At 37.6% G+C, this 22002-nt stretch overlaps 1 protein-coding gene across 4 annotated transcripts; it reads right to left on the bottom strand.

Annotated features, from left to right (window-relative positions):
- Positions 1-1165: 1165 nt before the first annotated feature.
- On the bottom strand, positions 1166-20805 carry LOC130609311 (centrosomal protein of 83 kDa-like). 4 transcript variants are annotated; one of them, XM_057428187.1, is made up of 15 exons: positions 20286-20799; positions 19810-19960; positions 18566-18658; positions 18144-18275; positions 14309-14560; positions 13091-13222; positions 10079-10193; positions 8763-8907; positions 8480-8629; positions 7713-7788; positions 6444-6601; positions 3786-3915; positions 2864-2967; positions 2039-2219; positions 1166-1354 (listed from the first exon to the last, which is right to left on the bottom strand). In XM_057428187.1, the coding sequence occupies exons 1-15, from the start codon at positions 20423-20425 to the stop codon at positions 1181-1183; spliced, it is 2133 nt and encodes a 710-aa protein (XP_057284170.1). In that variant the 5' UTR covers positions 20426-20799; the 3' UTR covers positions 1166-1180. The 4 variants fall into 4 exon arrangements, with proteins under 4 accessions (XP_057284170.1, XP_057284176.1, XP_057284183.1 ...); XM_057428193.1 differs by lacking the exon at positions 1166-1354 and having other exon boundaries at positions 2040-2215; positions 20286-20802; XM_057428200.1 differs by lacking the exons at positions 1166-1354; positions 2039-2219; positions 2864-2967; ... (2 more) ...; positions 8480-8629; positions 8763-8907 and having other exon boundaries at positions 6459-6601; positions 20286-20805.
- Between the last annotated feature and the right edge of the window lie 1197 nt (positions 20806-22002).

Raw genomic sequence — 22002 nt, 5'->3', positions numbered from 1 at the left:
CTGTCACAGTGTGTTTCACAGAGATGGCAGCAGCAAAATTCTCTCTGCAGTTCTGAGAAAGTTCCAATGTAAGCCTAGGCTTCCTGTTGCGCTGTGTTTGCAGGGTATCTGCTAATGCCTGTCACAGCTCCTGTGCATGCGCTCCATTTCCCTGGAGATTCAGAAACCAGACAAGCCTGTAGCATCAGGGATCTTGGTTTAACAGTCAGTACAAACACCCTAGCGAAGCACACTCAGCCTTACAGCAAAAGGTGTCTGCTCCTTTCCCATCATAGCCTTCTTATGCTCTGCTCTAATAGTCTCTCCTAAAGAAGCTCCAGCTTCCAGTCTCTGCTATTGCTAACAAATCTTTTCTCAACTGAAAGCATTTAGTCACAGGCTACCTCTAAGCAGCTTTGTAAGAAAATCCCTGCCCTCTGCTTTGCATGGTAGGATTCTCCACACCATTTTGCTCAGCATCCTTAACAGAGGCTGCGTGTGCCTCCGCAGGGGGGCAGGTAAGAGCCAGCTGGGGAGTGTTGCCTGAAAGCCTCATTACCACTTCCAGTAGATTGTCTGGGTCTCCCAGCAACCAGGCCTTGCTCTCTTTCATGCCCAGCAGCACAGCATCAGCACTTACTATAATCGTTCAGCTTGTTTGCTACAATAGCTTTAATGATTTCTAGAGATTAAGTATGTGTTGAAGCAGGCCGTGTAGCTTTAGCCTACAGCCTGGAATATGATTATTGCCTTTTATTGAAGCCTCCTCAACAGCTTCGCTGTTAGTAAACCATTTAAAGTCATGCTGGGACTTTGTAACCCATCAAGTGGATCTCACCAAGTGATGTGAAGTATAATGAAGAGATTGTGGCTCTTTTTGGTAGGTTTGGTTCACCACACAAAACATTGGCACACCTTCCATATCTGCACCTTGCTCTTAGCATTACACAGACAAAAAAGAACGACCTCTGAGTAAAGCTGTGTTATGGCAACCTAACAGTTCTAACAGCAGTCTCTGAAATGAAAGCAAACTTCTCTTTAAGGTATGTTCCCATGTTTACAAGCAAACTGGTATGGCAAACAGCGTATTTTCTAACAGGAGCTTACAGAGCATTACTTTGCAGTCATCTAGTTTAAACTCTTACTAATGTGTACAAAAGATAAGCTACTGACCACTAACAGCACAGAGAGTTTGCTGCTTTTATTTGTAGTCCTCACTCTGGGCATTGCCTTCTCCAGTGACCTTGTTTCTGTGTGCACCCACCAGTACTCGTTCTCTGGATGGTCCAAGATCTTGCAGCTGTTTTCTCTGTGTGGTTTCTAGTTCTTCCAACCGCTTGCGAAGCAGGGAAAGCTCTCTTTGATGCTGTTCCTCCTTGAAATTAACAACAACAAAGTAGCTCTACTACATTTTGCATACTTAAAAGGGACCAAAATGAGCAATAATTTTATTTTCTTTCCTTAATGATTTTGAAATAAAAATTGTGAAGTCCAAAATATCCTTATTTGTTAAATCGATGTTTTGTGGGCATCTTTCTGATATTCATGCTGAACAGCATCAGCAAGAAATGGGTATGCAGGCCTTCCTTCTCTCAGAGGAATAGGACACAGACCTGAGGTCTCAGTTACCAAAAGTCTGTACAATCAGCCTGGTCAGCCTCAGCCATAGTCTGCACCCTCAGAAGCTCTTAAGTAAAACTTTTTTAACCACACAACGTGTTAAGAGCAGCAGTGCTGCTTTTTAAGAATGAAACTGGTGTGAGAACACCACTGTGGTATTTCTTGCTGAGGAGGACCCATCTGAAGCTTCTCAGGAGCAGAACCAGGTGTGGAGAACCAGGTTAAAGCTGCCTGTCTCTTACATTCTGTAACCTAACATTCATCTTTAAAAAACTCCCTCCTACTGCTAGGAAGGGAACGTCGCTAGAAGTGTTCCTCAAAGTTCCTCCCTCTGTTCAAAGATCACATGTTCCTTCCTAAAGGCAAAGATCGGAAATAAAGGACTATTCAAATACCCTCTTTTGTTGTATTATTTTCACAGCTTGTAATACATCCCCACCTGAAAAAGGGAGAAGGACACTTCAGGCCCAGGAGGCAAGGCAGACGACAACATTGTACCAACTGGATTGAGGGACAGTATGCTAGGATTCAGAATTAGACTCCGGAATTCATTGTGCCTACGTTGCAAGTCCTTTAGTCTCTTCTGGAGGCGTGCATAGTCTTCAGAGGAAAAATTCTGCCTAGGGAAGAAGAGATTTCTTAGCGTTCAAAATCTTTATTAGCCCAATAGAGCAACACACCTCTCCATGAGTACTCTGGCTTTTCACTATCCTATGAAGCAAAATTACATACTAGAACTGGAAGGTGGAAAATCTGTGTATATTCTTCTATCCAAATGTCTATCTAGAAGTCCCTCTACATATTTTACAGCTATCTGCAGATTACAGATTAGAATTTACATGGAATAAATTAAGCTTTTAATAGCAGTAGTGAGCCACAGGAGCCACATTAATTATTGAATCAAGCCCTCCATAGGTGCTCAATGAAGAGAAGAAAAAAAAATAGGAGTTCTATTTCAACAAGGATGCTAGGTCTGTTTCCCTTGAAGTTCTGATGTCTTTTTCACTTTCTTCTTCTGCAGGGATTCCTGTAACTGCATCTATCGGATCATTTTCCTCTCTTTCTGAAGAGAGTCCTGCAGCTGGCTTACAAACTCACAGATACCCATCATAATGGACTCCATTCTAAGAATTCTAGTGCTTAAAATGCCATTAGACTGTATTCCAGTTAGTAAACCAAATGTCATGTATCTTCAGAAATACTTTATAACTCAGCTCTTGAGCATATATAATTTTTCAAGCAAAGGAAAAGCAGAGGTTATTACCTATTTAGCACCTGATTTTCTTTTTCTAGTTCTTCTATCTTGGCTTCTAAAAGTTCTAGCTTCTCTCTCATCCTCCTTTGCTTATTATCATTGAGAGTCTTTCTCTGTCAAACAGATATTTCAAACAGTTAAGTAATGCCTCCATACATTGATACAGGTTCTGCAAAAATTACATTTACACTGTACATCGTTTCAAGCTGCGGTTGTTTTTAGGATTTTCCTCCCTTAAGAAGGGGGGGCTGGGCTGTTTGAAAGTTCTGAATCCTGTGATGGGAAATAGAAGAGATGGGAAATGATCCATAGCTGTCAGTCACTCATTGGTCAATGACCAGCTGTACTTACAAGCACTAACTATATTTGAGAATTATAAAATTCATTCTCTAAATGACCACATATAAATAAGTATAAACATGACCAAAACAATGTATCCTCTTCCTTTTTGTTGACTGTAAGCGTTTGCAACCTTAAAAGCCACTGGCAGGTTCCATAACCTGTTTATGGCCAATGTATAAAATAGTCAATCTCGAGCTTTTATAAACAGTTAATTAGCTTTTCCTAAAGCAAGTGTAGGAGATACAATTTTCATAGTCCATCAAGAAAAAGTAGAACATCATTTGTTTGGTATCAAAATATCATCCTTGCTGTTCAAGGAGTCCACCTTTTAAAAAAATCCTACACACACATGCAAACAAAAAAGAGCGTCACAACATCTTGATGGCATTATAACAAAGTTGTTGGCTGCAATATTCTTTTGCACATCACTTCAACCAATTTCTATGCTAATCTTGAAGAGCCTGATGTATTTTATTATTCTATATAATAGACTATAAATAAACTCTTAATATTGCAACAATTTTAGCTGGCCAAAGTAAAGTTGAACTTTTCATAAGCTAGAGCATTCATGAAGGAAGAGTCAACTTGCCTTTTTCTGAGCAACAGCAGCTCGACATAACTTGTTCTTCATTTGGTTGTATTTCTCTTCTTTCTCTGTCACTCGCTGAGTAAGCAGGTGCTTCTCCTCCAGCCATTCCATTCGTTTGTATTCGAAAGTCCTTTGGAAAAATCAAGTTAAAAAATTAAGAGGTTATATAGACAGAGCAATGCATTTGATTAATGCCTTAAAACTCTTAAAATAGATGTATCTTTTCCTACCTTTATATACTTGAAGGATCTCATTTAAATTTTATGGTGGTAACAATAGAAGTGTGACTACTGCCATTCAAACTGATGCATTAACATCATCTTAGGTTTTGTCCAACCATAAGGCAAATTTTGAAAAGCAATTCCAAGAAGCAAGTTAACCGTTGGCTGCTTGTTGGTTCGGCATGCTGCCAAACTGACAGCAGAAAATTCCTGAATTTGGATAAAACAATCCCACTGGAACATAAGAGCAGACACCTATGCCAAACATCACTTGTCAGAAGTGCTGACAACTACCTTCTCTGTTCGGGAGGTAAGATATAAAAGAATGTGTTGCTGCCCTATGCAGACTACTATGCCTTTGAAACAGAGAAGTACAAGCTTGACTGTATGTACTCCCAACTAGAACAAACACCAACACAGCAGTAAGCTCACAGCAATATGGTTCTCGGACAACACTCCAACTGAAAACACACCACTAGCAGCATATGTTATTTGGTTAGGCCCTTGCATAGTTAAAACATACTAAAATTAGGCTGTGTTCCCTAGCAGTGGATAGGAAATGAGCCAGTTTCTCTCTGCTGCTGTGTTTGGGTTATCTGCATTGTGGGTCAAAGTAAACTAACAGCATATTTAACTATATGATTAAAAAAAAAAAAAAGTGAGATTCTGTGCAGCAGTTTTTAAGAAATGCAGTTCAAGGTTTAGAATCAGTGAATCCTTACTACTCCAGTCCTGGGCCAGTGCAGTTTCCCTACAGGGACTCTGAATGAATCTCCATCAATTTCTCAGCAGACAGCCTTTCCCTTCCCCATAGCTAAAAAGTATTAGTCATCATCCATTCTTAGGACTTGGATCCTGACCCACCTGGTACCTGTTACAGTTCTTTCAGGAGACGCAGTGTGGTTTGTACCTTGCTGTTGACTGTTAATAACTATCTACTACCCAGGAGCCAAAGAGCTTTGTCAAAAAGCACTGCTTACTAGTAAAAGAATTTCAGTGGAGACAGTGGTCAAATGCCACCAGTTGGGTTGTTTTGTTTTTCTAAATGCTACTATCACTGTTCCTGAAATGTTTCACAAGTGCCTGATTGAGCTAGTCTCCGATCTGTAGCAATCTGTTTGCCTTCAGCCCTTTTTCTCATTTCATGTTTTCATTTCCAAGCCTAAGACTGACATGGTCAGGCAGCTGCTTTACCTGCTTTCAGCCCATCTGGCATTATTTTATTTATCTGAAACTTTATCTTAGGCTTTCTTATCTTTTGGTCTTTATTTCACTTCCTCTTTAAGACAAGTTGCTTTGGTGCCACTTAACTCTTGGAGTTCAAGTTTATAAGAATTACTGACCTGAGGAAGGAAGTCCTATCACCACAGAGTCAGAAAAAGAATGGAAATATGTCCCATGGCTCACAGGCTAAAAGCATCAGCCTTGGTGCATCTCCGTTATCTGCCTGCTTATACAAGGATCTCTGAGGACTGCAAAGCTTCTTCCACTGCCTTTCACGGAAAACCTACTCCTGGCTGGTCTACAGCACATAAATATCTAAATGATATTGTTAGTCTCACTCAAGTAACAGTGAAAAATCTCACTCAAAGTGGGAATACACCACCCTAAAGTAAGCATCCAAAGTATTTAACATCCTACTGACAACTGAACATAGCCTGCAGTCCCAATGCAGTAATTTCTTCAAATGTTAAACTGAAAAGCACTACTTAAGCTAAAGACAACAAAGCAATTACAGTACCAATTTGTAGCAAAAAGAGAAGTTAAAACAAAAAATATCCCATTATATCTTTTGGAAGTTTTCTATTTAACTGGGATGCTGACTTTTTTAAAAACCCACCACACAATAATCCAAAACAAGCTAAACATATATTTGGCTATATAAATACACACACATACAGACTGGGTTCCTGAAACCTACCAAAGCAAAATACAATGCTTAAATGCTTTATTCACTCTTAATGCTTAAACATTCTTAAAAGAACTGTGTGTGAAACTCTAGATCCATTTAAACTAATGTAAGTTTGACATTCATTTCAGTAGAAATAGGATTTCATTTTATCCAAATAGTGTATTTCACTATTCAATAATTAATTGTATAGACATAACTGGAAACACACTCCTATTTTGTTATTACTTCCATGGTGGCTTGCAGAAGTGGATGCCATGGCAGGGGGGTTGGAACTCCATAATCTTAAGGTCCTTTCCAACCATAACCATTCTATGATTCTACGATTTTTGAAGTTACAACAAGCCAAGCTATTACACATACTGCATATCAGAATGTATAGCCATTTATTATAACTGCCTGCTATTTGCTGCTCATTTTTAACTTCTGGCTTTATTAAAAATCTACAATCAATAGCTAGGTAATCCATATGAAAGGAACACAAGCAGTATGAAAAGTAAAGCCAAAAGGAAGAAAACAAAATACTACTTCTCTGCTTCTAGTTGAGCTTTTTCAGCCTGATTCCTTGCATGTCGACATTCTTGTTTCAGTATCTCTGTTTTTTCCTGCAGCTTCTGATTAGACTCCAGCAAATTCTTTTCTGATTGAGAAAGTGAGGCAATCTGGAGTTGCATGTCATGAATTTGCTACAAAAAAAATAACAGAATTTTTTCCATTTGAGAAGGTATGCAAATAACTAGCAATTAATTTTGAGATACTGAGATAAATCAAAACACAGACACCAAATGACTGCATTAGCTTTTCATAAACCTTTCTTATTTGTTCCTTATCTCCTTACTCAACAGCTTCTCCAAAAGCATTACAGTATATCACTACTAGATAAAGAAGGTTTTCTCTTGTAGTTAAAATGAGAAAGGGAGACAGGAGTCTTCAGTCATTGATGTGTCCCCCAGAACTTCAGAAATCCAACATTAAGCCCCAGGACTGAAGAGAACTAGATACCACACATTTAGTAGCAGTGCTTTGGAGCTATGCAGACTCTTCTATCATCTCGATGTGTTACAGCCAGCCTTGGCTGTTCACGAAAACAAGTATAGAGCCTGAAAAGTCCAGCCTCTGCAGTCAGCACGTAGAAAGGGTAATTTCCCTTTCCTTTGCCTCTCCCCACATAGATACTCATACGCTAATTTCTGATTTGTAGAGAAAAAAATATTGCCTGGAATTTCAAGTGCACACAGCTTGCAGAATACTTTGATGCACCTTTGATGCAATGTTCTTACCTATTAAATAACATCATGGGTGAGCAGGAGTTAAAAGAAAATTAAGTTTTATTTTCAACACTGCCATCAATTCACTTTGCAATAGAAATGTACCTCTTTACACTAGTTTATTCATTTATGAAACATCTGTTAAGCACTTTAAGAACCTCAGATGAGAGATGCAGTGTAAATGCAAAGCATTACCTAGAAACAATTTATAAGTTTCCATTGAAACTGAATCTCCAGTTAAATAGTCCATAACCGTATTCAATATATACTCTATAAACATTCAGCTTTGAAATCCTTGGTACCCACAAAACAAATCAAGCAAATAGCTGTAATTCATTTATAAAGATCTAGGAAAGCATGACTGATTTCTGAATACTTTTGTTTGAAGCACCTGTTTTATGTGTTTTGTCCCTCAGAAAAAAAAAAAAAAAAGCCTTAAAAATACAATCTAATCGTCACATGCTGGGCATGGTGATTGCAGAAAAAATTCTTTTTCTCTATCAAACACTACAATGTAGTAAGACCTTACTTCTTCCAGATCAGCGTTTTCTTTTTTCTTTTCTTCCAACTCCTCTGTCTGAATAGCTTGCTGTTGAATTTTTAATCTAAAATTGTACAAGACATCCTTATTTTCATCTAATCAAAATATAGATGTTAGAAGTTAGGACAAATCAGCCTGACAACAGAACATGTTCCATAATTTGAAAGGCTGTTAAATATGTAACTAAGCAATGATTTAAAATGTATTTTGATTGATTATTAGAATTCATACAGGAGTAACAAATACATTTCTTTGTTTGCTTTTTGGAGTATGGCTTTTGCTCATTTTATCTTATACTACAGTATTTTTATGAAGATCGATAATGACTTCACCAAGAACTATAATAACAAACTCAAAGAGGTATCATATTAAGATCACAATTTGCCAATTGCTGATATGGTGCCACTGTGGAAAGATAAATGGTTTACTCTTGGCTGCTGGCATAGCCCCAGCATTACATGGACCCAATTTAATCAAACATGAATATTGCAAAATTATGTCTTAAAAATGTTCAGTAAATTATAATCATTAAAGGTTTGGATGAAAAATGTTTGGGGGTTGTTGGTTTCTTGTTTTTTTTTTTAAACAGAGCATTTTTTAATTCTGCCCCCTTTTTATACAATGCAAAATATAATGTTGTTTAACATAATGAACATTTGTGTATCTATGAATAACAAACTTTTACACTGACTCCTATAAACAAATAAGGGGGAAACTTAAGAAATTTATGTTGAAAGTTAGAAAAGCCACTCTACCGCAAACGCTGAAGTTCCTTCTTGCTAGATTCTTCTGCCACCTGTAACAAACGTAGTTTCTCTTCATACTGATCTTTTTCAGACTGTCTCAAAGTATCTTGTTCCAGTTTCATCTTCTCTAGATCAGCTAATTTGTTCTGAAGTTCTAACCTGAGACATCATTCAACACACACACAAGAATCATGACAAAATGACAAAGTGTTTAGTTGCCAAAAGCAACATTTTAAGAAGTTACTCAAAACACTCTTCTGTTAGAAGGTGAGCAGTAAATCAACAAACATACTTTTCATCCTGTAAGACTGCAATTTTTTCAGAAACTTCCTCTTTGGCAGCTTGCACTTTACGAATTAGCTCCCGATCCTTTTCTACTAAAAGCTCCTTATGATGTTCAACAGCTGCCTTGAGAATTTCCATGTCTGACAGCAATCCTGCATTATACATTCAGAAAAGGTTAAAATGTAATTATGAATATCAACCTGATGAAGTTCAGTATTAAAATAGTTTTATAAGTTGATAAAAGGGAGCTAAAAATCACAATTCACATGATGGAATGAAAGAACAGGGGAAAAATCCAATGAAAACAGAAAGACATAGCCTTTCTTAGTATAACAGCAACATTTTGAAAACTTTTGAGGAGTAATCTCTGCCTATGAGGGTTTATTATTTTAACACACTTGGAGTACTATGTACAGTTCTGGTGTCCTCACCATAAAAAGGACATGGAACTGTTCGAACAAGTCCAGAGGAGGGCCACAAGGATGATCAGGGGGCTGGAGCACCTCCCGTATGGAGATAGGCTGAGAAAGTTGGGGCTGTTCAGCCTAGAGAAGAGAAGGCTGTGTGGAGACCTCATAGCAGCCTTCCAGTATCTGAAGGAGGGCTATTGGGATGCTGGGGAGGGACTCTTCATCAGGGACTGTAGTGATAGGACAAGAGGTAATGAGTTAAAACTTTAACAGGGGAAGTTCAGGTCAGATATAAGGAAGAAGCTCTTTACTGTGAAGATAATGCTCCATCCCTGGCAGTCTTCAAGGCCAGGTTGGACCATGTCTTGGGTGACATGGTTCAGTGTGTGATGTCCCTGGCCATGTCAGGGGGGTTGGAACTACATGATCTTAAGGTCCCTTCCAACCCGAACTATTCTATGATTCTATGATTATTATAGATTTAAACCCTAAAGCAATTTCTGTTAAGCAGCTGTGTCTGGATAGATTAAAAAAGCGTTCCACAATAGCTACAAAAAGGTCAAGCAAGAAAGTTTTCCTTTTATGTAAAAGTTTATGGGACACAGTAATTGCTTACCAGTGAAACTGTAGTAACCTGGCTACAACAGATCTCACATTTTAATCCACTCATATTACCAAATGGGGCAATTCTAGAATGATGAATCTATAGGCTGGGACATAAGATGTAAATTAAAAACTGGTGAACAAGGCACCCGTGTTCACTGGCAAATAAGCCAAGACATGCAACGACTCCTGGTTATATAGACCAGAACTAGAAGGCAAAGGTTACTGGGGAATGTTTGGAGGAAAATAACTGTAGTATTCTACCTAGAAGTTACAAAAGAAATAATTAGAAAATAATTGCATGTTTTACCATCCATTTCACTTTGAATCTTGTTTCTCTCTTTTTCTATTTCACTCTTTGTTCGTGCTGCCTCCAGTTTGACATTTGTTACTTCCAATTTATGTGAATGTTTAAGTTCTTCTACCTATGAATTATGGGGGGGGGGGAAATAACCAAAATAAATATAAATATATATACATATTCACAGCTTTACTGTAATTTTTTCAAGAAAATCTCCCAGATAATCATGGACTCAGCTTATTTTAAACATATCTTAATTTTTTTTTTTCATCTACTGCTTTCCTAAAGGCAATCCTGAATACCCACTCTTGCAGATAATTTTTAATAGTGAGATAAGTTTTAATGGTGATGATATAGATACTGTAACACTAAAGCTGTTGACATGATCCGATTCCCCCAAATTATAGTAAGTGCTATTATAGGTTTTTATTAACTCCAAAGTCACACACTGAAGATTACTGAATGTTAAGTCATCTTGAAATGCTATTTTCTATATTCTCTGATTAAAAAAATTAAAGTGCTCAAACACATCCATTCCAGGAACCAAGCTGTCCAACTACTGACACGTATTTCGTCTTTAACCAGTCAATTATTACAAGCTACAGTGTAGAAAAGTTACTGTTTCACAAAGTCTTGGTGATACATGCACAGATGCACACGAGTGCCTGTGAAAACTTGATTTCTGAGTAAATACTATACACTCTGCAAGCCAGCCTCTGAATATTTGGGTATTTCTGAAAAGACTACTCACTGGGAATATCTTGATATGACACTGATCCAAACTGCGTAAGACCCTGATGCCTTGCTAACTCAAGCATTAGCATGTTAGTTTACACATACTTCGCTTCTGACTACAGATCCCTCAAACTTACACAAAATTAAATGTAACCTCCCTGAATAAAACAAAACAGTGATATGCAAAACCGTATTATCGATTGCTTCCCCAACTAATTTTAATTGGTAACTACTTATAGTCTGGCCTCCTGGGGTGCCACACTACTTTCTCAAAATCCAGGTCTTTATAGTTTTTTTAAGTGCATTTCAAATCAAATACTTCTCTACAACTGTGACATACATAGAAAATGGCCCCAAATAAAAGCGGGAGTTTAAAGAACATCGAATCAAAGAAAATTACTGCTTGCATGGAAACTTTCTATAGTTTAGGCATTTGTATGCAGTAATTACACGGTCAATGAGAATTAAGTACCTAGAGGAAAGCACTTATAATGAAAATCTATTCACAATGACAAATGTAATTACAACCTGCTAGCATATACAGTGGCAAAAGATTAAGAATCACATACTAGCTTATTAAGTAACTACATGGTGGATTTGATTGCTTAAATACTAAGTTGTGAACATTTCAGGTCAACTTGCAAAGATTTAAGGTGTTTTTTTTAAGGCACAATGTCTGGAAGACAATGTACTCAGGAATAATTTTGCGTGGGCGCTGAAGGGGGTGGAGGTCAGTATAGAAATTAGGATCTACTTTCTTCCCTTCAAGAAACACCACTCAACATTTTACATATCTCTTCTTCTTTCTGGAAGTGAGCAGAAAAACACCACGTGAAACAAAACACCCACCACTTGTTGCCCTTAAATGATCCATATATTCTGATGGACAATTGATTAAAAAATGTTTAGCATAAGTTTCCTCTCCTATTTATTACTCCTATGAGACAAGTATGGCACATTGTATAAAGTGGCTTTAAATAATGGTAGAGGCATAACCTATTCTTATGATAAATTAAAACTTTTTTGGATTAAAGACCAAAATGAAATCCCTCATACTCATAAATGTGAACCAGAAAGCCTGTTTTGAATTAAATCTGAGATTGTTAAAGAACAACTGTGGTAGAAGTTAAAAGTTTTCTTCCTGTACTGTATCTTTCTTGAGGTATATTATGACAATACTAACTTCTGTACCCATACAAAGCCCATGGCTTTGTCATTTTGGAATGTACATTTAAAAATGCAGGATAGCTTTAAGTCAGAGAACTTAAAATAAATCTGCATTCAGCCACATATACAAGGCCAAAGTGCCTAGCTTTACAGTTACTTCATATCTAACTAAAGCCTCTCCAGGAAGGTAAGAAAACAGAGGATTAAATTTGCTACCAGGAACTGACAGATGTGATAAAAATTTATCTCTCAATATTCTCTGGAGAAAGGATAGAAAGTAGAATAAAAGTAAAATAAATAAAAGTATAAAAATAGCTACTATTTACCCAAGTAACTATTTCATCAGGACTAATATCGTGACTCAAACTCACATAAAGTAATGTAAGCATTCTGCAACAGTTGAAGGAAAAACAGTTCACTAGTGTTTCAATTTTTCTTGTTTATTGAAATAATCACATATGAAATTGCATAAAGGATCCATCCTTTTTAAGCTGTGTAGCTGAGGAATCACTGCAACTAGGTAACATTCTGAATCTGGCATCCATACTAACCTAATTATGCTGAAATTCTAAACAGCAATATCAAGCTTCTAAAGCACTTTCAGGTTTTCCTTAAACTTGAAGCCTCTGATCCTTTTTTTTTTTCCTACAGTATTTTTCTAGAAATTTCTCTAAGATCTCAAAAAAAAAAAAACAAAACGAAACAACTCACAAACCAACCAACAAAAAACAACTCAACAAAAAAAACCCCAACAAAACCCAAGCATAGAATAAAACATCTAAGATCTGGTGTCAACCCAACAACTAACATAGAATCATAGAATGGTTTGGTTTTGATTGGACCTTAAAGACATCTCTTCAAGCCCTGTTCTCTTTAGAAAAAAGATCTTGAAAATAAAATAACAATAGAACTTCAACCTTTAGAGACACTTCTAGGGATGATGTTTTTCCTGTAAAGTCACATATTCTATGTCTTCCAACTGAAACTGGGAAAAAAATTCCAAGTCTATTTTAGGTCACAGCAGAAAAGATTATTACTTTATTTTAAATGTAAAATATAAAAAAGAAAAAAAATAACAGGATATGAAAAATTGATTTCAGATACCATAAAAGCACTTACTTTAGTAACTAAGGAATTGACTTCACGTTCCGATTTGTGAAGTTTAGTAGTTAACAGAAAGTTTTGTTCATGGCTCATCTGCAGTTCTTTCTCAATTCGATCAATCTGTAGTTCAGCAGACTTCTTTTCTGTCTTGAAAAACAGAGGTACTGGTAAGATTTTTTGCCTCTTGCTGTTCACTTGAATGGTTCAACTGATCTGAGCTTTCAGAAAATACTGACCCTTTATATAATACATAAATATTTATCTTTGCTTAAAATATGCTCCAATACAACAAGGATCCTGAATTTTACTCAAAAGGCACAACTGGTTTTACTAACACAGACTAACTGAAGAATTAACAACATGGAGAGGAAATAAAATTCAATTACTGTATTAGAGACTTAAGGCTCTGTTTGTAAGTATCAAAAAGGTAATCTAACCTACAATTTCACCTTCCTTTTTCCAAACTGACCTATTTATAGCAGATCTTTTTAAGTTCTCTAACTTAAGAATATTACAGCACTTTTTAAGTCGTGATCAGAGTATTCTGTAACAAAGGTATAGAGCACTGAAAAGAGTAAAAGAAAAATAAACCATCTATCTGTAACTGTGCAAAAAATCCACATGGGAAGACTCACTATTTAGAGAGATTGTAAGAACTGACAAGATGACTGAAGACCACAGATGAGGAATAAAGTGAAACTAGGAAATATACAACAGGCTAGAAATAACATCAGTTTTCTAAAGGAAAGAAACAGCCAAGAACTAAACAACTGTAGTAACATGTTGCCAAAAGGAAAGACAAAGGTAGACAAAAATGATGACACATGAGGAAAGGATTAAGAAGTAGGGGAGAACCATATAACATTTTAAAAAATAATAAAAAATTTACTGTAGCAGATTGTTAACATATTGTCATCAGTTTCTAACTCTTGCCAAGTGCTGACATGACCATCGCACTGACTAAACATCGATATCACTTGCATGTTTAGAAAGGAGATCATTCAATGGAATCTCTCAGTTGAGCTCTCCACCCTTCCAAAGTTGAATTGGCAGCACAGGACTCTCAATGTACTTACAGACTGTTTTTAAATCTGAAATGTACAATTTCAAACAGTGAACTCAATGGCAAAATTATCATGACTTCAGTGATAGTGTATCAGGCCAAGCATTACTGTCACCATACTCTGCAAGAAGGCAAAATCTGAAAAAGAAACACCCACAAAACCCACTTACCTCCAAAGATCTTGCCATAGCCTGCATCTCGGCTAACTGCCGGACTTGTACTCTTTGAACACTTTCTGCTTGCACCCTACAATTGTCTTTTTCTGCTCTTAGTTCTTCTAATTCTGCTTCTAAGCCTTTTATTTTCTGAATCAGTTGCGCCTTTTCTCTAGAGAGTGCCTCCATGCGTTTACTGTCTCGCGTGGGATCAACACTAAGCAGCTGTTTACAGAGTTCATCTTTTTCTTTATCCAACTTTGCCACCTGAGAGTTGTTAATCAGAAAAAGAAAAGCTTTTACAGTGGTTAGATATCAGGTAGTAACAAATACAGCAGTTGACAACTGAATAAAGCAGCAGAGTGCTTTTAAAATATTAAGAAATTACATTCACATTTCTTTTCATTCTTAAGAGTAGGAAAATCAACAGATGACTTTTTTTTACTTCAGTTTTCACTGATAAGGCTTGTCCCCAGGCCTCAGATATCCCTGAGCCCCCTCACAGTTTGGTAGTAAAGGAGTACCCAGCGTAGAGGAGGAAAATGCTAGGGATCATTTAATCCACTGGATACACACAAATAGATCCAAGCAATTTGAAGGAGCTCACTGGTGTCATCGCAAGGCTGATTTTTGAAAAGACACAGCCACCAGAGAAGATTTCTGGTGACTGGAAAGAGGCAAACAGCACACCCATCATCAAGAAGAACAAAAAGATCAAGAAGGATCCAGACAACTATGGGACAGTCAGCTTCACATCAGTCTCTGTGAAAGGGCAAAACTGCTTAAGAGCTACTTCTAAACACATGAAAGACAAGGTGATGGAAAGCAGGGTTTACCAAGGGCAAATCATGCTTGACCTACTACTCTGCTTTCTAGAAAGAGGTGACTGGCACTGCAGACAAAGCAGAGAGAAGTGGATCTGATATACCTTGATTTTAACAAGGCCTTTGATACAGTCTCACATAACCTTCTCTCTCACCAGCTGAGGTATGTGCTGGAAAAGTGAATGAAAAAGTGGGTGGAAAAAGGCTGGGCTGCCAGGCTCAAAGAGTGATGATCAGCAGTGCAAAGCCCACCTGACTGCCTGTAACTAGTGGGGTCTTTCTGGGATCAGCACAGGGTCTAATACTGGCTGCTGTCCTCATTAGCGACCTGGATGACAGGATGGAGTACACTTTCAGCAAGCCTGTGGGTGACGCCAAATTGGAGGGAAACGGTCAATGTTCTGGGAAGCAGAACTGCTATTCCAAGCTCAGAGAAGAGAAGGAGATGCATTGTGATGGGAAGAGAGGCAACAGATACAAGCTGGAACATGTGAAATGCCCATTAGATATTAGGAAAAGCATTTACCCTGAAAATGGTTAAGTAGCTTTTCTATTAAAAATGTTTAACTTTCTGGGATAGTTTTCCCAGAAAGGTCGTGGAATCTCCATCCTTGCAAATATTCAAGACACAACTGGACAGGGCCCTGGGCAACCCGATCTCATTATACTTCAGTATTTTAAACAGCAGGTTGGACTAGAAAGAGGTCTTTTCTGACTCAGACTATGATTCCACAATTCTATAGCCACAACGGAACTCATATCTGCTAGTAACTCAAGATAGCTAAACTCATGATTGGGCCCTGCCAGACAAAGATAAGTAAGTAGATAGTCTTTCTGGTACAAGGTAGTATGATAAGGTACAAACTCATCTTGAGACTGTAGCTAACAAACATTGTATAAATATATTCTAGTGTTTCAAAATGAGTTATGTGAACTAAATGCAATACTGGGGGCAAAAGAGCATGAAAGTAAGGTATGAAAAGAGTTCTCTTGATATTTGGAGACTAGTCCAAACTCTGATCTGCAGTAGTGCTTTTAGAAGTCAACACACTGGAGAGAAGGGATGTCATCAGAGGAATCTTGACAGGATTGAGATGTAAGCCAGCACAAACCTCATGAACTTCAACAAGATCAAGTGCAAAGTCTTGCATTTGGGTTGGGGCAAACCCAAGCACAAACACAGCCTGAGCAGAGAGTTAATTGAGAGCAGCCCTGAGGAGAAGGACTTGGCGGTGTTGGCAGATGAGAGTCATAGAATCACAGAATAGTTAGGGTTGGAAAGGACCTTAAGATCATCTAGTTCTAACCCCCCTGCCATGGGCAGGGACACCACACACTAGACCATGTCACCCAAGACTCCGCCCAATCTGGCCTTGAACACTGCCAGGGATGTAGCATTCACAGCTTCCCTGGGCAACCTGTGCCAGTGCCTCACCATCCTCATAGTAAAGAATTTCTTCCTTATATCTGACCTGAACTTCCCATGTTCAAGTTTGAACCCTTATTCATGGTGAGAAGCTCAACATGAGCCTGCAGTGTGAGCTCACAGCCCGAAAAGCCAACTATGTCCTGGGCTGCATCAAAGGAAGTGTGACCAGCAGGTCAAAGGAGGTGATCCTGGCCCTCTATTCCACTCTCATGAGACCCCACCTGTGGTATTGTGTTCAGCTCTGTGGCCCCCGACATAAGAAGGATGGGGACCTGTTGGAGTGAGTCCAGAGAAGGGTCACAAAGATGATCCAATGACTGCTGCACATCCCATACAAAGACAAGCGGAGAGAATTGAGCTTGTTCAGCCTGGAGAAGAAAAGGCTCTGGGGAGACCTTGTAGCAGCCTTCCAGTACCTACAGGGGGCCTACAAGAAATCTGGAGAGGGACTTTTTACAAGGGAGAGGGACTTTTTACAAGGGCATGAAGTGATGGAACTAGGGGGAACGGCTTTAAACAGAACGAAGGTAAATTTAGACTACATATTGGAAAGAAATTCTTCACTGTGAGGGTGGTAAGACACTGGAACAGGTTGCCCAGAGAAGTTTTGTAGCCTCCTTGCGCTAAATGGCATGGAAGGTTTAAAAGGGTCTAAGAGAGAAAACTCGATCATATTTTGCCCTGGGCTCAGGTAGTTTCATTCTCTTTAAGTGTGCTAATCAGCTGCAGGACTAGAACGAGCCCACAAGAGAGGCAGGCTGTAAAGCAGTATGTGGTTTTAGATCCAGGAAGGACAACTATTCTGTTTTTAATGCACTGCATTTGCAAATTTGGATTGATTTTAAAAGTGATGATTGCTTTGATTTGTGTCTCATGTTTGGACTAATACATTCAAATCTGGTATCTTAGGATATATGCCCCCAGACAAATACTTAAATGGATATGCTTATGACATATGCAACATCATATACACTGCTGTATATATTTAAAACATAAATAAGCTGGGAATTTATTTAGCTACACTTTTGAAAGTCCAATCCTGAAACAGAAAATTCATGAGTTGCTTATTCAAGAATTAACACAACCGAAATAAAGTCAAATTTTTCAATATCCTTTTTGACTACCACTGTCATGATCCAGCTCAGTTGCAAAATGTATCCTTGTCTGCTATTAACATTATCTCCTGGTGCCTCCTTCCTGGATTAATTGCCACATAAGTAATTTAAAATCCAAATTTCCATCAGTTCCATCAGTGGTCCAGATAATTTATTAATTTCAGATTAGCATGATGTCTCAAATTCCATCAAAAATGCAATTACAAAAAACGTTAAGCAAGGCTACTGACTGTCATTTATCAGAAGGCAAGTCTACTCTTACTTACAATAGCACAAACGATATTGTGGCACATCACTGAACAAACCCACAGAGACAGCTTTAGGCTAAGTCATTAAAGTGTTTTGAGAATTGAGAGAACAGAAATAAACACTACATTATGAAATGACCTCATACTTACAACCCATCAAGTATCAACATTTTCACAGTGTTCAAGCAGCTTTGTCATCAGATATATTTTAAGCTACGGCAACTTTCTATGTACCTCAGCCTCATATTGTATTTTCTTCTCTTCTAAAATACGTGAATGTTCTTCCTGTTGATGTTCAAATTCTGACTTCAGAAAAGCATGTTCATAGCGAAGTTTGTTATATTCTGTTCTGTATTTTTCCACTTCCTAAGTTAGACAGAAAAAACACAAAAATATCAATCAGTGATGTTTTCAACTTTATTTTCTTCAAATGTCCATTCAGTGTTCCTATCATTTCAAAACTTATATTTGATGAACTGAATCCCTCCTTCTCCCTCTTCCAAGGTTTCAACAGTCACTGTGTGGGGCAATAATACCAGAAAAAGAATGTTATACTTTGCTCCCCTTTCAGTTCTGATTTCCTAAGGTTTGAGGAACAACTATAAACTGGTGATCACTACTCTAAAAGAAATAGAATTTCAATACATACTACTTACATTTTCTAGGTTCCAACGAAGTTCTGCCATAGAAGATTCTAATTCCTCCTGTATTTGTGCTTTTAACAGTTCTAATTTTTGAGGAGTTACCACCTTAAGACAGAAAAGTATCATAAATAACTAGTCATAGTAATTTATTTGCACTGTCATAGGACAAATAGCCAGGAATAAAGTATTTCAAATATGATTTTAGGAATCCTGCTTAATATTCTGTTTTTCTAAAGACTTTTCAGTAATAGTTACAGAAGAAAAAAAAAAGACGTATTAGGAAACTACAAATATTCTAGGAAGATAACAGAAGCATTTAAAACATCAGTATTTACTGGTAGAAGCAATGCAAACGTCAAGATGAATCGCCAAGAGATTTATGTCCTGGAGGGGTGGGGGAATAAAAAATTAGAGCTTGGGAAAACTTAAACAGTAAGGGAACCAACCCCAAAGAATCAAAATGAGCAATACCAACCCAATTATTTGTAAAACACATTATATACAACGTATCCGTTGGAGCTTATATATTAGACTGAAATGAAACTAAGATCAGGAAAGATTCCCTGCTTTAAGCTCCATGCTACATAGTAATTTGTTAACTTTTCTTGGGTATGCCTAATACAGCAAACTATCTACCAAGAAAAACTGTTATTAAAAAAAAAATCTCATCCACAACCTGTGACATATTCCATTTATTCTTCTTTCCTTCCACTTGTACCTTGAAGTCCCTGAAAATTAATTCTAGTTATAGTAGCAGGGCATATATCCTCCAGTCAGAGTCTGGGATCCTTTGTTAGATGCTGAATTTGTTTTCTAAGAACACTAGAGATGTTCTTAGAAATGTCTGTGTATTAGTTTAAGGAAAAAAGCAGTTACACAAAGTGTCACCCAAGTTACCTAAAGATTCTGGGGTTTTTGCTTGTTTCTATGTTTGTTGGTTTGTTGGCATTTTTTTCAAGATAAAGAAAGCGATGATTCTCCCCATAACAGGGAAGCATGCACAGAGACTGAAAAGTCTTGCTGTTAACATAGGACATAACATGAGAATTTGGAAGACTCTGTTAAACTAGGAAACAATAATTTCAACCCATAGTCAGTCATCCTAAAGAAGAAACATTACTCTGGTTGGGTGGATTTCAAAACATCTGAACTATATTCAAGCTAGGTATATATACATGTTACATAAACAGAAACATACACATGGCCCTATTACAGGGCCTAATACCATATTAGGTCCTGATAGTAAATTATCTCACCTGCATCTTCAGGTTTTCCAGCTCTCGTGTTTTACCCAGCAACTCCTCTTGATATTCAGAAAAAAGCTGCTGAATTTTCTCGTGTACAGTCTGCTTTTCAGCTAACAGTCGCTTCAGTTCATCTTGTGATTTTGTATATTCCTCCTGTAATCTGCAAGATAAAAACAATTTATTTTACATTTACTCTCTAAAATTAGATCTTAAAGCTCAAAAAAAAAAATCACATGCAGAAGCAAACACAGCAAGTTAGAACTAGAACTAAACCCTCTTCCTGTAATATACTGAAAAGGTATCCCATATTTACAAGCATAACAAGTATTGCAGAAATGTAATCTGCAATGTCCTGAGGTATTCTGAACTGTTTATTCTCTAATATGAACAACATTTTGTACTTAAATACAGAAATAGCTAACGCATGCAGGCACAAATCCCTCCCACATATTAATAACTGAGATTAAGAAACCTGTTTAAATTACCTTAGATTTTCTGCCTTCACGTTTTGATAATTTACTTTATAGGATTCACATCGCATTCTTTCATCAATCAGAAGTTTTTGTAAATCAGCAGTATCATCAATCCCAGCCATAGGAGGAAGAAGACTACCCAACACCTCCATTTTATGATTGACTGTTCACGACGAGTATGGAGAAGACAAAATTGAAATTAACTTATAACCAATCTACAATGCCATCCACTTTTTCTGCTGTTATCCCAGAAGATCAAGTCACCTGATGAAATACAAGGACACGTAATTAGCAGTCAAGTACATTCACTGCTCAAAGATTTCACACACCACTTTTGCTTTCAAGTACAGGAGACTCCTGGCTGTGCTGTAACTCAGGTTAGAGACCTTTACCGAAAGGGCAACTCTGCTCGTTCTGCCTAGTCCCTACCAGGGACATGAATAACATGGATAATACTGAAGTCAATACAAAATAAGCACAAGCACTTCTATCTAACAGATTACATGGAATGTTATTCTTCCTTATGCTGTACACTGAGAATCAAACTGCAATGCTAGTAACGCCCTAATTATACCTTGTTAAACGCCCTAATTATACCTTGTTAATCAGAGCTCAAGCAAAGGCCAAAGACATCAGACACATAGTGCTTTTACTACTACTGATTACAAGTCACAGTCTGTCACACTATCCTAACAAGTTGTACTACTCAGTACATTCATTTGCACATACAATACATTCGTCTTCCAACTGAAATGATGGTACTACTCAATACCATCATTTCAGTTGGAAGAAGAGGAGATCATTCTCACTGTTGAATTCTTATCAAGCCCTCCCTGGAGAAGAGTTAAGGTTTCACAGACAGTCTGGAAGATACCAGCCCAAAATTCAGCCCTGAAATATGTCATTAATACATGTCACTTCCTTGTTTTCTTGTGGTTTCTTGTGACCTTTCCAGAAAGAGTTTTGCTAAATGTGATAATATCAGATTGGTGTGAGAAAGCTGCAAATCAACAGATGCCAAGAAATGAGGAAGTATTCTAACAAGCCTCATTAGTTCTTTTCAGTATCAGAAGCAAGATACATTAATCTGATCATTACTGACACTTCTAAAGGATCTAGGAGAACGAGGACTGTAACTGAGTTTTAGGGAAATTAAAAAGCTTTGAAACTAACTCCACTGCCATTTTAGCTTTTGGCATAGCAGGACTGATGCCTAAGAACGCCATGGTTGCAGTGTACAAAGTGTAATTCAAAGTTACAAAGTGCAATTCTGTACAAAGTAAAACTCAGGAAAATTGTTAGATCTCCAGCACCACTGCAAATACATCATCTTCTTTACATATACACTTGAACATAAAATGTTTTCTTCCATTCCACTCTTTAAATCTTGTGAGACACTCACAAGCAGCACAGGCTCATGAAAGTGAGCTCTTCAAACACTACCCCTTCTCATCCCTGCTTAAGAGTCTACAATAAGACTTAGATAATGCACTAATGAAAGTGTAATCCAATACAAGAGCTCACTGTCACCTCAAAGGTGAGGTTCCGCTCCTCCCTTCTTCCTCCCCACTCCTAGATTTATTATTCATCAGACCCTTCCATGAAATGATTTAACTCAAGAAGCCAACACAAACAGAAAACACTCAATGGTTTTCCTGTGAGGTCAGCGAGTCACACTAGCTCATGGAAGCATCCAACAAGCTACATCATCAGTGAAAGCAGGTAGCTG

Source organism: Pezoporus wallicus, unplaced genomic scaffold, assembly GCF_028554395.1.
Source record: "Pezoporus wallicus isolate ANWC-B61680 ecotype Strahan unplaced genomic scaffold, APGP_CSIRO_Pwel_v1 scaffold_3294, whole genome shotgun sequence".
In the NCBI taxonomy this organism is placed as follows: domain Eukaryota; kingdom Metazoa; phylum Chordata; class Aves; order Psittaciformes; family Psittacidae; genus Pezoporus; species Pezoporus wallicus.
Note: the sequence above shows the minus strand (reverse complement) of the source record. Positions and strands in the feature narration are given on the sequence as shown.

Bases quoted from the DNA above. Each gene is read 5' to 3' on its own strand.
- LOC130609311 (XM_057428187.1), bottom strand. From the start codon at position 20,425: ATGGAGGTGTTGGGTAGTCTTCTTCCTCCTATGGCTGGGATTGATGAT. The intron at 10,194-13,090 runs GTAAGTGCTTTT...CATAATTCATAG, and splicing joins TCAATTCCTTAGTTACTAAA to GTAGAAGAACTTAAACATTC. The intron at 7,789-8,479 runs GTAGAGTGGCTT...GTACAATTTTAG, and splicing joins AAGGAACTTCAGCGTTTGCG to ATTAAAAATTCAACAGCAAG.